This window comes from Erinaceus europaeus, chromosome 21 (genome assembly GCF_950295315.1).
Source record: "Erinaceus europaeus chromosome 21, mEriEur2.1, whole genome shotgun sequence".
NCBI classification, from domain to species: Eukaryota; Metazoa; Chordata; class Mammalia; order Eulipotyphla; family Erinaceidae; genus Erinaceus; species Erinaceus europaeus.
The window spans coordinates 9,982,996-9,999,919 of record NC_080182.1 but is presented as its reverse complement, the minus strand read 5'-3'; the positions used below and the strand labels follow the sequence as shown (position 1 = coordinate 9,999,919).

Here is a 16,924-nt window from a genome sequence, read left to right as displayed (position 1 = left end):
AGGGGAAGACAGAGGGGGAGAGAAAGAGACACCTGCAGACCTGCTTCACCGCCTGTGAAGCAAGTCCCCTGCAGGTGGGGAGCCCAGGGGCTCAAACCGGGAGCCTTACACTCATTCTGGTTTTGACTGTGTTCAGATAGTCATCTTAATTATCAGTTCAAAGTAGAATAAAATGAATGCCCCCCCTCCAAATGAGTCACACATATCTGAAGGGACTGGAAGCCAAATTCATGACTCCCTTAATGAAATGAAAACTACCGGGTGGGTTGGGGACTGCCCACTTGGCTTTCAGTCTTCACGTAGCTGAAAAGACAGGTGTTTGGTCATGTGGGTTAAGTGTACACATAGGCCAGGCTGAAGGCGCCGTCACCATAGGCTCTGCGTCTAGACAGTCTCAGCGGGAGATGCTGGAATCTCCCCTTACATAGCTCAAAACCACAAGTCGAGGCTGAAGTGCTTACAGACTCAGTCTAACACAGGGCCAAGTGCTACAGAAACTTGCCGATTTCCACTCAGAGGTATGGGCGGCTCTGTCAGTGCGACCTGGGCTCATTCACTTTGTTCTCAAGCTGTAGTTGAGATGATTTCAGCTATTACCCTCACAAGCCATTTAATGACAAGGAAAAAAACAAGTTGACACAACTGAATGAATTAAAAGTTTAATTCTGAATCATTTTTATAACTGCATTTTCTCTTGAAGCATCTTATCACAGCAGGTTACAACAACTTTGGGATAAAAGGCAACTGGTAAACTGTTCAAAACAAGGTTCCAAATAATACCTCTTAATGATTTACCCTACCCATACATATCCCAAATAAAAGTTTTTGATCAAAAACATGAAATAGGTTCACCTGCTTATTTTAAGCATATTAAAAAGGAAACTAATTGGACCATTCTATTTTGTCTAGTTTATACAAAAAGGCTACACAATGTTACACTTTATTCAGATTACAATTAGAGTGATTATGAATTAGTGTTCTACACCATTACTCAATTCTTAAAAATTAGAAATTGCTGTAGCAGTTTTCACTATAACTTAACACTACTAGAGACTTAAAAAACTAAGTTACTGCAAAAAAAAAAAAAAATCAAAGAGCTACTTCAAAGCAAGCAAAGTCAGTACCATTACAGATATTAAAAAAAAAAAAAATTAACAAGCAAGGCTAGAGTTTGATAAATTCCATCCTGTGATCCATTCTTGTGCATTCTTCACTTCTTGTGTCACTCCCCAAATCCATTTGTATTGTTACTCCTCGACCAAAAAGGACCAGAACAAAAAGTTTACTTCAATTGTTCCCATAGGAAACTCAGCTTGGTTAGTGTGTCAGGCACTTTCTGAGATACCAGCCCACCCCTCGAGCCCTCTCAGCAACTCTACAGGCCAATCACAATGCAAGTTCAGACAATATAGCTGTATAAAGAGAGAAAGGCTGCTATTAATGTTTTGAACAGCAAACGTTACTCCTTTGAGTACTTAGCTGCAAAAGCTGTGGCAAAAAACATTAAAGTCAGTAACTTCCACACATGACCACTTGAACAACCGGGAATCTAAGAAGAGTCAAATGTTCCAAGAAGTTTCTTTCAAAGTGTGTGTGTGTGTGTGTTGTGTGTGTGTGTGTGAGATTTACAAAGAGACCTAAATCACTCCCACCCTACCAAGTCTTTCTGAAGTTCTGTAGGCAGAGTAAAAGTATTTCACCCAAACTGGCTTGTTTAGCTTCTTACCTAAAGGCCTATTTACAGGTCAGTATCAAACCAGGCCAGCTGATTGCTGTCGCCTGGAGGCAGCCCGTCCATGAGGTCCTGGGCATGGCCGAGATCTGGCAGCCCATCCACTGGGTAGTCAGCTCCGGGGTGGTGGCCACCCATCTCGTGCTCCATCATGGGGTCCATACCCAAGGCATCTTGACCGTATCCACCAGAGTGGAAGGAGCGGTAACTAGGATCTAGAAGAGTTCGAGAGAGAGAGGGAGAGAGAGAGTCAACACAGCTGTGAGGCAGCAAGTATCGCCTCATCGACTTCTTCCTTCCACCTAGCTGCTCAGCGGAGTAAAGTCAGTTTCTACCAAAGGCAGATCTGTTAAGGCTTAGTCCTGCGTCAGCCATTTGCCAGGAATTTCTCGCTCCACCCAGGTACCAGTTCCCGAGGAGCAAAGCTTTTCCGACGTGTGTCTGGCCGAGACCGTCAACAAGTAGTCCTGGCTGACAAGGACTGCAGGGGCCAGAGAGACAGCACCTATCTGCTCAAGAGCCCAGGGCAGCCCCCGCTAAGAACTAAGAAAACCATGTTCCATGTGGACCTCTACTCACGGGGCCAAGGACTGACGTGTGTGTGTGTGTGTGTGTGTGGGGACATGCTTCTGAGACTTAGTGGTTGACGTTCCAAACGTAAGCCGCATCACCTGGTGTTCTCTCTACTTACATAGCTAGGGGCTAACCTCTGCTCCATCTCCATTAGCCCGACATGGACTAACTTTTCAGGAAAACACACAAGACACCCAAGATCTGAGTATGGGGGACAGAAGATCCTAATGCTCTCACTTGGTGGGTAGGTCACAGAAACAGATATTATAGACTCCCTGATAGGAAAAAGGGGGGGAGGGGAATGACACAGTGATGGGTTTGACACCTCACCCGCTCCAGCCCAGCCTGCTCACTGGCCGTGTGAATCCCGTCGCTCGCTCACTTGGTCCTGTGCCCCCATTAGAGATACTGTTGCTGACTCTGGGGTTTCAGAACGGCCTTTAGTTGCTGCCCCCACTTCTTTGCCAACACCAGTTTCTCAGATGAGCAACCCAGCCCTTCTGCCCGAGCACAGGCACCTTTGCTGCACCTGCAGTTAACTGAGGGCTGTGACACATACCATCCTGGCGATATCCAAGGGGCTCTCCCTGGGCACCGATGTCAAGTCCAAGATCAGCAGGCTAGAAAAACAGGCACAAGGCAAAGGATCAGAATGAAGACTGCCATTTAAAACCCAGCACTGTGAGCACTTCAGATTACAAAGCAAAAACTACTACAAATCACTTCAGAAATATGCAGAAACACTCCGAACTCCAGCATTTAAGATGAACCGTGGGAAGTTGAGAGAAAATGTGTCTTCTCACGACATACGGTATTTAAAACTATTCATACTTTCAGCCAGAGTTCAATACTAGGTTTTAGGTCCAAAAAGTGTAACAACAGAGCCAACTAGGTGCCTCTATCCACAGTAAGAGTTGCAGACAAGTAGGCTATATTGTATGAAAGATGTTTACAGCAGCTGGAAGAACACATCTGTCCAGCACTGAGAATAGGAGAGACTTGTCAGGTTGGGACGGGGAAGTTTAGAGCGCACGGTGAAATATGTTAAGATTACCTACTTAGGGAGTCAGGACAGTAGTGCAATGGGTTAAGCGCATGTGGTGCAATGCATAAGGATCCCGGCTCGAGCTCCTGGTTCCCCACCTGCAGGGGAGTAGCTTCCCAGGCGGTGAAGCAGGTCTGCAGGTGTCTCTCTTTCTCCCCCCCCCCATTTCTCTCTATCCTATCCAACAAGGACAGCATCAATAACAATAACTACAACAATGAAAAACAAGGGCAACAAAGGGGAGAATAAATAAAAGATTACCTATTTAAAATCTAATTGATACACTGCTCATTGTGTACAGGTGTTTTTTTTTTTAAACCTTGTAATATAGACGCTATCTTTCCACTAAATAAATATAATGCATTATATAGTGATTCTAATTTTTACTTATGTATTAACCAGAGTTCTGAGCATTGAGGCGGGGGCCTCAGAGCCTCTGGCATGAAGGTCATCTACAGAACCATTATCTGCTATTTCCAGGCCCTCATTGTAATGTTTCAATTAGAAGAGAAATACTAAAGGCAAATCTACAGTAGAAGATTTTCCTGCAAGCAGGAAACTCTGACCACTAACAACAGAAATGGGGAGGAAGGGCCCAGGGCTATTACTGGGGCTATATGCCTGGAGAAGTTCACTGCTCCCCTATGAAGAGTTTTTGAGACAGAAAGAGAGAGCACATCTCTGCTCCAATGTGTGAGAACCTTCGTTAACACCCTCCCCCCCTCATGTAGGAGTCCGGGGCTCACAGACCACGGACCGTGCTTATGGTCAAGGGGCATTCTACCAGGTGGCTGCCCCGATCTATGTCCTAGCCACATCTCTTAGGAATGCTGGGGAGTTGGGCCGCAGCGCAGTGGGTTAAGTGCATGTGGCACAAAGCACAAGGACCAGTTAGGATTCCGGTTCGAGCCCTCGGCTCCCCACCTGCAGGGGAGTCACTTCACAGGCGGTGAAGCAGGTCTGCAGGTGTCTCTCTTCCTCTCTATCTCCCCTTCTCTCTCAATTTCTGTCTCTATCCAATAACAAATACAAATAAAGATTTAAAAAAAAAAGAGGAATGCTGACCAGACAGCCTAGCGCATTTGTTCTGGACCATTTCTTTAAAGTGACTTCTTCCTCATAGTAGATGCTGGAATAGTATGATTACAGGATGAACATTCAAGCCAAGAACATGGTCGGTGCTACTGACGAAACCAGAGGGATAATCAGCACGCAGGTGCCAGAAGCACCTTGCACTCGACCAGACTTGAGCCCCAGCTCAAGGCAGCAAAGGCAGCAGCAGCTCTGCTAGCTCACCCCCCAGTCCCTAGTACGACGTGGGGAAGTGATCGCGCACCGCAAGGCCTTGAGTAAATCGCCAGCCAGACAGGCCCGCACTGACTGCTTACCTCATTCCAAGCCATTGGCTCTGTTCTGAAGAGAGAGCTGGTCAGCTCGACTGAAAGTCTTTTCTTGTAATCCTGCGGCTTGTCTTCAGACATTCGGAACAAAACAGCAGCAGCATAGGTTGCTGGACAAAGATTAAAAAAAAGAATTAAAAAGAAAGAAAGAAAGGTCCTTCAGGAAAAGCTGAGACCTCGCTCTATCCAACCCGCCCCAGACGCCGCGTCGGCTGTTACGCACCCACGCCTTCATTCCTGGAGTGAAGCAACTCTGTCAGAGGAGCCGTGGCTCCCTCGGCTTCGATGGCTTCCGCGGCCTCCTTGTCCTGAGCAAGTTCACAGAGGACCCCTGCAGCTACTCTTTGGATATTTTCGATGGGAGAATAAAGCAGCTAAGGAGGAAACACATACACATGTGTTTCAGTGTACATGTAGCAGCCAAGCTTGAGGCTCAGTGGGTCAAGTACGGAAATTGCACACGTGTGTGTGTGTGTGTACGTGTGTGTGTACGTGTGTGTGTGTGTACGTGTGTGTGTGTGTGTGTGTATGTGTCCAGGTTTGGTCCAGTGTACCACAAACACTAGACCAAAAGCGGATATTCTGATCTCTCCTCTCTCAATAGAAACATCCTTGGCACTGTAACGCAGTGAGCACCGCCTCTGGAGCAGGCATTTCTAGTCCAGAGTATAAATCTGCTTTACTTATGAATGGGTGAGGCAGAGAGGAGAACCAGAACATCACCCAGACACTAAATCTTGGTTTCATACTGCCTCAGGCTGCCAGGACACTCAGAACTGCCTCTGAAGATTCAGCAAACTGGTGTTGGCTGGAAGCAGGTGTCCTGGCAGCCTGAGGCAGTATGAAACCCAACACCCCTAAAAAAAAGTGAAGGGGGGAAAAAGTCCCTTCTCCTCCCAGGATTCTCACACTGCACAGAAAAAGTAAGAGGAGCTGCCTTCCCCGCCTTCCACTTAGAGGACACTCCCCACACGCTGAGACTCTGTCTTCCAGGCCTGGGCACATGCGGCTCCTAAGTGGTGATACTGCAACCAGTGTTGGTGTCTGTATTTTGGCTCCTAACTTCTGAACATGTGCCTGTCAGTGAAGCCCCGACACCTCACTTGAATCAACACACCTGCACAAACAGTGGGATGGTATTCAGTCCTCTGATGACGATCCGGTTGTGGACATCCCGAGCGAGGATGTGAAGGGCCCCGGTGCAGCCTTCAACGATTTCTTCCATGCGGACACCCTCCTACCAAAAGAAACAGGGACAGTGAATAGGGTGTCTTCCTGCCTATAGTCAGAACGCTTGCACAGTTTTCAGGTGCTAATTTACGGTCGTAGTATGTGCCCCAGCTCCCCTCACCTACTACAGTGCTAAACCAGTTACAGTGCACACCTACTAGAATGCACACCTGCTACAATGCTCACCTACTGCAGTGCTGCTACAGTGTACACCTGCTACAATGCTCAACAGTCACTTGCAGGAATAAAGGAAGATCTCATTTAACATGAATAACAGAAAGACGAGGCCCCAAGCAGCACTCATCCAAGCAGCAGAATCCCGTTCATAAGCAAATTAGTAATGACAAAAACAGACCGGTGCAGACACAACACAGTACGGCTTCAATATGCTTCTGAAGCTAAAAAAGAACACGCTTACAGTGGAGACACCACCATCTCTAGGCAGAGGGGATAGAGACACAGAGATGGGAAAATAATGTCCAGAGTCAAGTAGTAATGAGCCAAACTCAAGTGTTTCTCTTTCATAAGCTGGTTAAACCTTTTTGTTTGTTTGTTTTTGTTTTGAGGCTATTGTGATTGCCAAGGCCTCACTGCCCCAGATGACGACATACAATAAGAGTCAAACAGATCAGGGCACAGGAACTCCCGTCAACATGGTGGCGGCTTGGCCCAGACCCGGGCCCGAGAACTCTCCGAGCGAGCTATTTTGCCAGTCCTAAGCGGCTAAGATTCTGAGCTGCTTTCCCTTTCCAAAATTAAGGAAGTTAGTTTTTTTCCTACATTTTAGAAGATTCAGATTCTTCAAGTTAAAAAATTTTTTTTAATTACCTTTATTTACTGGAGACAGCCAGAAACTGAGAAGGGGGGGAGGGAGGGAGAAAGACAGCTACAACTCTGCTTCACCACTTGCAAAAAGCTTCCCCCCTGCAGGTGGGGAGCGGGGGCTTGAACCTGGGTCCTTGTGCACTGTAAAGTGTGTGTTCAACCATATGCACCACCACACAAAACCAGACTCATCTACTTTTAGCAGCTTTCATAAAGAATCTGACTTTTTTTTTTTTTTTTTTTGCCTCCAGGGTTATCACTGGGGCTCGGTGCCTGCACTGTGGACCCACTGCTCCTGGAGGCCACTGTCTTCATTTTATTGGACAGGACAGAAAGAAACGGAGAGAGGAGGGGCAGATAGAGAGAGATGCCTGCGGACCTGCGTTGCCACCTGGGAAGCGATCTCTGCAGGTGGGGAGTCAGGACTCTTACACTTCATCCTTAACTCGGTGTACCACCGCCCCCATTTTATCTTGCTAATGACACAAAATGTCAGGTTTTTTTTTTTAAAAGGATTTAAAATAGAAATTTTGCATTCTTATCAAGAAATCTTGTGATAGTCCAACAGCATGAATTAAGGAAAGCTCTCTGATGGATGTATAACACACAGCTCATGAGAAAGGAATTGCCAAAATCTGTTCTGGATGGGTTCATTTCTGTCTCCTCCAATAGCCTAATCATAGGATTATTTGAAGATTTCTATGTATCTTAACACTGAGAAACCAGATGTATTTTAGAGGCTAGTTTTTTGTTGTTTTTTTTTTTTTGGCTTTTTTATTTGTAAAGAGAATTCAAACTAGATAACAAAGTCTTAAGTGAGATTGTGGGTCAGGATTCCAGCAATAGTAATTTGTTTTGAAATTATCACTATTATTAGGGTCAGTGAATAAATAGCCTAGAGCACTTCTGAAAAAAAGTAGTAGAAATGGGTGCTACGTAAGTTTTTTAAATATTTATTCCCTTTTGTTGCCCCTGTAGTTATTATTGTCATCATTATTGTTGTTGGATAGGACAGAGAGAAATGGAGAGAGGAGGGGAAGACAGAGAGAGGGAGAGAAAGACAGACACCTGCAGACCTGCTTCATCGTCTGTGAAGTGATCCCCCCTTGCAGGTGGGGAGCCGCGGGCTCGAACCGGGATCCTTGAGCCGGTCCTTGTGCTTTGTGCCATGTGCGCTTAACCTGCTGTGCTACCACCCGACTCCCACTAAGTAGTTTATTTACAGGTAGAACTGTTGTCATGGTGAGAGGCTTTAAAATTAGACTCGACTCAAGTTATGGCTCCACTCCCTTGCTGAGGAAGTGACCCTGTGTTCAATGAACACCGCAGGAAGCATTTAAGACGACCTAAGTAAACCACCCCCACACAGCCACATCGCAAGAGTGACAATACCGTGGACAAGTTCAAATGAAGCCAACACCAGAGCCCACACGAATCCCTACTTTCTCCGTCACAGAAATGGTACTGTTGTTTATTAACACTCAGCTCGCTGTCCTCAGAAGAGCGGCAGGATGGAGGAAGTCAATGACCCAAGAATCCTAGTGATTCAGCCTCCTTTTTAGACGATCAGTCACTATTATGATTCACATACCACAAACTGCTGCTGTGTCCCACCCATGGAGGTACGGCGCTGGGTGTCCTGATGGGCACGAACCAGCAACTGCACTAGTCGCGGAATGGCTCCCTGCTCACGCAGAGGTGCATGGTTTGCTGGACAAAGGGCGAGATTTCGGATCAATCCAACGGTAGCCTGCGGATGAGAAGAGCCAGCATGAAGCTCAACCAAAGCGTTTTCTTACCCTAGATCTCCATCGCCCAAGATCTACGGGTAGCATCTGGAAGGTGTCAGTGGCCACAGTGACGCTGATGCCGCAGCCCTCACCCGCACGCACCCGGCTGCCGTGCTGAGGCCCACACCTCCTCATCAAGCCCCATGCCCAGACGCCCGGCCTATGGGCAGCCACGAGCACTCCACTGTCAGCTCTGACACTCACCTTTATCAGAGGCCAGTGCGACGGTGGGTGGAGGAGTTTGACCACAACTGGGAGTCCATAGTGAAGGCGAACAGCATTCTGGGCCATCTCTGCTTCCTGGTGCCGGCTGGTCAGGTGACGGAGAGCACAGATGGCAGGTTCCGTGATGTCCTCCCTGTCGCCGGCGCGGAGGACTGTGCGCACGAGGGCCTCTATGCCGCCCACCTGGCACACCATCATTTTGTTCTTGTAGTTATTGCAGGTGAGATTGGAAAGAATCCCGGCTGCACACGTGACCACATTGATGTCATCGGAGCCCAGAAGCTGGACAAGGGTCCCGAGAAGGCCTTCCATCCCCTCCTGCGGACATAAAAGCGGTCACTCACTACATAGTTGTTCTGACGCTGCCGCCAAGGCGCTGGACTAGCTTCCATCTTTACCTGTTTAGTTGCAGCATCTGAAAGATTTCGAAGAGTCCAAAGACAGTTCTGAACGAGACGCTGACTTGGATCTGTTAAATGCAGTCCTAAAGCTTGCATTCCACCTAGATTAGAAAAAGACAAGTCCAAGTCAGCGGTCATTAGCACGAGTGGCCCATCAGCGCCCAGTGTTGCCTCCAGGGCTCCAGGGCATCGCTTTATTTCCAAGGCTGATCATGACCTCCGCCAGAATTAAATCCTCTCATTCCAGCTCTTCCACCAGAAACAACCTCTGTCAAATCACTTCTTTTATGTGCAAAAGCTCTTTTAGCTTATTTCCTTGCACCCGCTCCAGCACTCAAAAAACATTTATTCAGTACCAGGCCACTATATATATTGTCTCCAGGTTATTGCTGGGGCTCGGTGCCTGCACTACAAAATCCACTGCTCCTGGAGGCCATTTTCCCCATTTTGTTGCACTTGTTACTGCTGTTGTTGTTGGAGGACAGAGAGAAATTGAGAGGAGGGGAAGGCAGAGGGGGAGAGACACCTGTAGACCTGCTTCACCGCCTGTGAAGCGACCCCCCCCCCCACCCGCAGTTGGGGAGCTGGGGGTTCGAACCAGGATCCTTGCTTAGGCCCTTGTTCTCCGTGCCATGTGTGCTTAACCCACTGCGCTACAGGTCCTGCTTTGAGTTGGAGCTAGAGAAAAGCATTTTTAAAAAAATTGTGGTGCATATGTTAACTTTGTACAAGGAGCTGGGTTCAAGACCTCCCCACCTGCTGGGGGAAGCGTCAGGAGTTGTGAAGGAGCGCTGCAGCTGTCTCTCTCCCCTCCATCTCTCACACTGCCCCTGGCCCCCATATCTGCTCCCACCTGTTTGTGATGGAAAGCTTTACACACAGCACTAGACCAAAAGACAAAACCACACACACTCCTACCCCTGCCTCTGCACTGTGATGACATCAACACATTAGTAACTCATAAAGGCCAAATTCTTTACCATACCCAAGGAACCCTTTCGACTCTGGATAAAGCACGAATGAATACAATCCAGAGGCCTGGTCATTCACAACACGGCCCCTGTCTAGCTCATCAACCAGGCCCTGGAATATCCTCTCCATCGCAAAATCTTAGCACCTAGAACTCCAGCAGTCTTTTCCCACCAAACTTCAGCACGTGACACATTTCTTTTCTTGCTTTTTTAAGATCTTATTTTATTGTAATGAACTAGGAATACAGAGAGAAGGACCCGCGCACTGCCCAGCTCTGGCTTACGGGAATCGCAGGTCTCAGGCATGGGCATGCGCACTTCTTCCTCCCTCTGCCTGAGAGCAAATCCCCAGCTCGCTCTCCATACGCCACCTATCATCCTGCACACAAGTCTCACACCCCCCAGCTCTCTCTCCTGTTTTTTTCTTTTTAAATCAACTTAACATTCCAGATAGTCTAACTAAACTTGAGTTAAAAAAATCTCTATTAGGGAGTCAGGCGGTGGCGCAGTGGGTTAAGCGCACGTGGTGCAAAGCACAAGGACCGGCGTAAGGATCCCGGTTCGAGCCCCGGCTCCCCACCTGCAGGGGAGTCGCTTCACAGGTGGTGAAGCAGGTCTGCAGGTGTCTGTCTTTCTCTCTCCCCCCCCCCCCGTCTTCCCCTCCTCTCTCCACTTCTCTCTGTCCTATCCAACGATGATGACATCAACAAGGGCAACGAAAGGGAATAAATACTAAAAAAAAAAAATTTTTTTTTAATCTCTATTTCTCATGAGTGTTCTAGGTATTTCTGGAATCACTGCCCAGTATGTATTCCTCTGGTCTATATGAACTCAGTCACCCGTGCTCGACTGCTGGCTAGCCTGGGCAGTCAAGTTTCCTTCTTCTCCATAAATTCTCAGATAAACTGGACCAACAGTGAAATCAGGTGTTAGCAGTCCTACATTTTACTCCCAATGTGTTCCCTTGTCTTTATAGCTTCTATTTCTAAAGCTTGTTCTGAGATGTCGCTAGGTTGATACTTATGCCAAGAAGAATGGATGGTGAGCGCCTGAAGAGATAAACGTGTCTTTGTGGCAGGAAATCAAAAGCCCTGGTACAATCTATTCCTTCTTCCCTGTGCCACCAACACGCACACACACAGACGACTTCGCTAACATTCCCTGGAGTGGAGAAGATCCCCACAAGCTGACCAGGCTGCTCTGTGGCCTGCGGCCTGGGCGACGCTTTAGTGCTGTGGGGCCCCCAGCCCAAGAAGTCAGCCCAAAGGGAAAACTTCCGGCAGCAATTGTGAGGGGGAAGCCTGCCCCCTTCACACTGGCTCTCTGCCCCCACCCTCCATCTGGAAAAGTTGGCCGGGTGAAGCCCTAGTGATATCAAAACAAGAACATATTTTCCTCAGAGCAGAAAAAAATTACTTAGACAATGTGTTCACTAAGAATACAACACAGCAGGGCTGGGCAGTAGCACACCAGGTTAAGGGCACACAAGCCCCTGGTCCCCACCTGCAGGGGCAGCTTCACTCTAGCTGTGTCTGTCTCCCTTCCCCTCTTGATTTCTCTGTCCTATCAGATAAAATCAAGTTTACATCAGGGAAATCTCTCTGCTAGCTGCAACTATTCTTGAGTGTTTACTCTAGCACAGCTCAACATATCTTCACAAGTCTAGTAGTAAGGACTTGAGTTTGCTTATAACCCAGATTGAAGTATTAGCTACCGTTTTCCGACAGGCAACAAGACCTCTCTCTCCCCAAACTAAGCTTAAATAGTACTGATGTAGGCATCAAGCAGACGCGCTTGCTAGGAATGTGATCTAGTGCAAACGGAAGAGAAACAACCATCTACTCTTACGCCGGCTGGGTGAAAGTGCTATCACCTTCCCCCAAGGAAGCTCATCTCGCTGGAGCTGCAGGCGCAACACGCACGAGAACGAGAGCACAGCGTGGACAGGTGCACACACTTACCAGCCTCCACAATGGCCGGCTTGTTACTGGAGCAGACAGACAGCACCTTCAGTACTCTGCTTGTGGTCCACAGGAGCTTCTCGTAAGTGTAGGTCCTCATTATGTTTACTAAAGCTTGAGGTCCACCACTCGCCAGAATAATCAGCTAAAAGGAAAATAATAAAAGGCATATGTATGTATGTATGCATCGCTCGTTGTACGGTCTTCATCATATGCAGGAGAACAGCTGTCTTGCTGACCCACTTTTTCATGTAAGAGCTTCACCCAGCTTCCCTGCCCTGACTCAGCTGTCGGCCTCAGTCATACACAGATCTCCCCCCACATGGAAGCCCTACTTGGCCTCTCTTCTCACAGCACTCAGCTCGAATTCAGACACCCCAGTCTTCCCAAGAATGTTATCAATTCTGGCCCAGTTTTCTTTTTTTCCTTATTAACCCCAGCAGGAGAAAGAAAAAAGGAAAAAAAAAAAAAAAACAACTGCAGACATTATAGTGGTATGCCCACATTCATGCCCTTCATCTAACATCTCAGGAAACTCGCCAGCTTGCATCATGCCCTCTAGGCTCATGTCACTGTCAATCCATCAGTGTCAAGACGTGTATCAAAACTGACGCTGAAAATCTGAACAAGAATAAGCACTTAAAGTCACCAGTGGCTCAGCTCAGCTCTTTGCTGATAAGTCACCCTTAAGAAGAGGCCACAAAACAGGTGTTCATTCTCACCCTTCTTTGCATATCACCCCCAACTTCCTGACCTTTACTGAGATTCCCAAAAAAAAAAAAGGAAGAAAAGAAATGGCTTCTGGCAGCAGTGGGCTGGCTGTGCTGACATGGCGTGAGCCCTGGCAATGCACGGGGGGGGGGGGGGGGGGGGAACACCATGGGACTGTTTCCTATTGCCCTTTTAACACATTCTAGATAAGGTCCTCAGGAACTGCCTAATCTTAAGGATCTCACGTCAAAACCTTCCTCTTCATATGAAAATTTCCAAAATTCAGTGTTCTCCCCGCAGGCAGATTTCCAAATCATGTCCTTTCCCTCCGCTCTGACTACTCAATTCCTTCTCAGTCTTCAAGGTTGAACCATCATTCCTTCTAACTCCAGTCTCCCTGAGCCTCCAAAAGTTTGCCCCACCCACTCCCTAGGAACAGATAAGCTGGATAGCACCTACTTTATACTCCCGGCTCCTAATAGCAGCTCGTCTACCTGCTGAGTTGCTGCTGCCTAGCAAAGTGCTTTACATAGAAACACTCAAATAATTCCAAGACTTCAAAGAAAATGTTCGACTCTCTCTAGGATCTACACAATTTGCCAAGAGCTCATAAACGGACACCCCGGGTCCAAAGCCAATTCCTTTACCTTGCTTTCCTGATTGCCGTAAGCCAAAATCTGAAGGCAGTCCGTCGTAATGGCCAAGAACTTAACATTTGTCTTGTTGAGCAAGGCAACCATCTTCTGCAGCCCTCCAGCTAAGCGCACTGCCATTTTAGCTCCTTCTTGATGTAGCAAGAGGTTGTGGAGAGTCGTGATGGCATAAAACAGCACGGAGTCCACTGGTGAACTGGGAAGAAGGAAAAGCCGTGACCACACTCCTTAGCTGCCTGCAATCTGACCGTGTTTGTTCTTTTAAGACTTTTTTTTTTTAAATTTTATTATCTTTATTTATTTATTGGATAGAAACAGGCAGAAATCGAGAGGGAAGGGGGGATAGAGAGAGAGAGAGAGAGAGAGAGAGACACCTGCAGCACTGCTTCACCACTCGTGAAGTTTTCCTCTTGCAGGTGGGGACCGGGGACTCAAACCTGGGTCCTCATGCACTGTAACATGTGCACTCAACCAGGTGCGCCACCACCCGGCCCCCTGCCCGTGTTTTCTTACCCGAGCATCTTCACCAGGGCAGGAATGCCCCCAGACTTAAAAATGGCCAGCAGACCCTCACGGTGATGGGAAAGGTTGTGTAAAGTGCCAGCGGTACAGCGAGCTGTTTCCACGTCATTTGTGTTCTGCATGGTGCGCACGATCGCAGACACCATCTGAGGAGAACGCATGATGGCGTGTCTGGAAGCTTCCTTCTTAGACAGCTGATGGACCATAACTGCAGCCTTATTCACCACCACCTAAAAAAGCACAGGAATTAGAGCCGTTACTGTCAAGTGTCCAGCTACGGCAGGCACGGATGTCGGGGGGACGTCATCAGACTCTTTCTTTAGAGAGTTGCCCTCCAAACAGATGTGGAAATGCAGTCGCGCTGCTGCTCACCTGGTCTTCGTCGTTCAGCAGTTTTGTCAGCTCTGGGATGGCCCGGGTGGCGAGCTCTGCGTCATCCTGGTAGTTGATCAAGTTCACTACGGCATGCTTCAGCATCTGTGACGGCTCTGCCAGGCGCTGCACGTTGGTGGGGTGCGCGGCGTCGAACTGCGTGGAGGGGATCTGCATGCCCTCGTCTAACGTCTCGGGAAACATGGCAGCCCGCACCCTCTGCGCGCGAGTCATTGCGTACTGCCCGTCGATATCTGGAAGACGCAGGTCCACACTCACTGCTCGCTCCGCACCCCATTTGTGCTCCTTTTAACGCACACGGCACTGTCTGCATACCATTACACGCTCGTACTTAGGACTCTAATACCCGCAAGTGTATTCTGACTTCAGTAAAGCAGTAGTATAGGCTTACCGGCTACTTGTTCCTGAGTGAAGGACTGAGAAAAGCCTTGCTCCCACTCGTACAGAACCTGGGTGGTGTCCACATCCTCTTCCTCGGGGTTGCCTTTACCGCTCAGAGAAGGAGCCGTGGTGGTAGCACCGGAGTGGATCCCAGAGTCCAGGTAAGACTGCTGCTGCCAGTGACTAACCGCCGCTTTCCTGTCTGGCTCCATGGCCATGTCCAGCTCCATTAAATCGGCTATAGAGAGAAGGAGAGCGACACTAGCACCGCTAGCGTGCAAATGTTATCTTGACTGTTCTGAATGTGTTATGTGGCCCACTGAAATAAAGTCAAATCTGAAAGACAGTCAAGAAAAACAGAGTGACGGCCAGGATCAGAGCAGTGATGAGCTAACCACACTCCGAGTGGACCAGCTAACAGTTACTCATTTAATAGTGGAAGAATGGCACTGCCATCCAGCTAGATTCCTGCTGGGGCTTGTCTGCTCTTTCATCAAGCCATTAGGAGTGAGCAGAAAATGGAGCAAAAGGTAGCCTGACAGGTCAGCAGGGAGAGAGGAAAGCAGGGGAGCTGAGCCAGACTGGCTTATGGCAACGAAGCAGAGCCCCAATTCAGAGAGCTGAAGACTGAAGAGACAAACCTTGAGTGGCCATTGTCCACGCAGAACTGTCAGGAGGGCTGTATGGCGTTCTTCAGATACCCTAAAAGAACCAACGGACACGCATTAAGATTGCCATCTAGCTTGGCTTTAATATGCATGAGTTACCTATTAGATGTCATGCACTACTATATCCAAAAATGCCCCTAAGATTTTTGCCGTGTGACCTCACAGTCTTCTCCAGTCCCTTTCCAGAGTTCCATCATTACCAAACTTCCCAATGGATAAATGCTTCTGTTTATAAAGATACAAATTACAGGATTCAGGATGTCAAGAAGCATAATTACTGAAGATGACCAAGAAAGCATAAAGGCTCCAAGAAATCCAAGAAATGGAGAAAACCAATTCAAAATCACCTTGCCCCCAAAGGCTTCTCCCTCTGCAACATCCCTCACCAAAAAGTTCATGGATCTTCTTTATAACAGATCAAATACAATGTAAAAAACACCAATTTCTCACTTGACCAAACAATTACTTTCTGAAGCAACAAAATGTCATCTAACATATGTTCATTATGGAAATTTTGGAAACTGGACCAGATCGGTGGATTTTAGTTTTGGGGTTTTTATATTATTAAAAACTTACTTTTCAAATTAAACTTTGAAATACAAAAGCACCCTTTTAAATAAATTTTTTTCCAAGTTTATAGCAACGTTTTGTCATAAACACAAGTACTGCTGACTGGAATGTTTTTATTTTTAAGAGAAATCTAATAATCCATTCACACAATAATTATAGCATACAATATTCTATTTCAGTTTTGTTGTTTAATATTCTGGAAAACGCTGGACTGCATCTGGAACTATTTGTAAATAAGAACACTTTGTGGGCTGAAGACTACAGACATCCACAAACTCCCAGATGAAGGTCTACCCCTGAACAACTTCATCTTGCATGAAACGCATCACAGAGTGCTGGGAGTTAGCAGTATGTAAACGGTGTGGGCTAAGATACTTGTCAGCTACGTTTTCTGTTGGTGTAGAAAGGAATTTAAACGTTCAGTTAAGTAGGAAAGTTCTCTCTAAAGCCACAACTTCTCTAATTATTCCTAGAACATTCTAACACTAGGTTTTTGAAGCCACAAAGATCATTTGAGGGCTAATATGACAGTGAAGTGGCCAGTGTGGTGCTCTGTCACGGGTGTCCCCCTCACTGGAGCCCAGCCTCGAGCACACTGTAGGATCTTCAGATGCTGTGGCTCCCCCCTTCTGTCTCCGTCTGAACAAGTCCCTCCATCGCAGTGTAGCCCTGAGGGTGAACACTCCCTGTCCCCACCATTTTTTTTAATCCCACTTGAAACTGACAAGTGTGATTACATTTTTTTTCTTTTTCTTTAAAATTTTTTTAAAAATTATCTATTTATTGGATAGAGACAGCCAGAAAATCAAGAGGGAGGAGAAGTGATAGGGAGAGAGACAGAGAGACACCTGCAGCCCTGAACCCGGGTCCTTG

The 16,924-nt window shown here is 47.4% G+C and overlaps 1 protein-coding gene across 3 annotated transcripts; it reads right to left on the bottom strand.

The window, feature by feature from the left end:
* Window positions 1-643: 643 nt before the first annotated feature.
* Window positions 644-15,600, bottom strand: CTNNB1 (catenin beta 1). Of its 3 annotated transcripts, none has more exons than XM_016185831.2 (15): window positions 15,455-15,600; window positions 14,824-15,051; window positions 14,412-14,665; window positions 14,031-14,269; window positions 13,512-13,713; window positions 12,154-12,298; window positions 9,219-9,322; window positions 8,800-9,138; window positions 8,397-8,555; window positions 5,868-5,987; window positions 4,974-5,124; window positions 4,739-4,860; window positions 2,865-2,925; window positions 1,727-1,947; window positions 644-1,412 (listed from the first exon to the last, which is right to left on the bottom strand). In XM_016185831.2, the coding sequence occupies exons 1-14, from the start codon at window positions 15,465-15,467 to the stop codon at window positions 1,739-1,741; spliced, it is 2,346 nt and encodes a 781-aa protein (XP_016041317.1). In that variant the 5' UTR covers window positions 15,468-15,600; the 3' UTR covers window positions 644-1,412; window positions 1,727-1,738. The 3 variants fall into 3 exon arrangements, with proteins under 3 accessions (XP_016041317.1, XP_016041319.1, XP_060036342.1); XM_016185833.2 differs by having other exon boundaries at window positions 644-1,253; XM_060180359.1 differs by having other exon boundaries at window positions 644-1,947.
* Window positions 15,601-16,924: the final 1,324 nt, after the last annotated feature.

What these genes read in the sequence shown, in the direction of transcription:
- CTNNB1 (XM_060180359.1), bottom strand. An exon ending in CAGATGCTGCAACTAAACAG is followed by an intron (nt 9,139 to 9,218) that starts GTAAAGATGGAA and finishes TTATGTCCGCAG; the next exon opens with GAGGGGATGGAAGGCCTTCT. An exon ending in CGCACTGGCCTCTGATAAAG is followed by an intron (nt 8,556 to 8,799) that starts GTGAGTGTCAGA and finishes TCTCATCCGCAG; the next exon opens with GCTACCGTTGGATTGATCCG.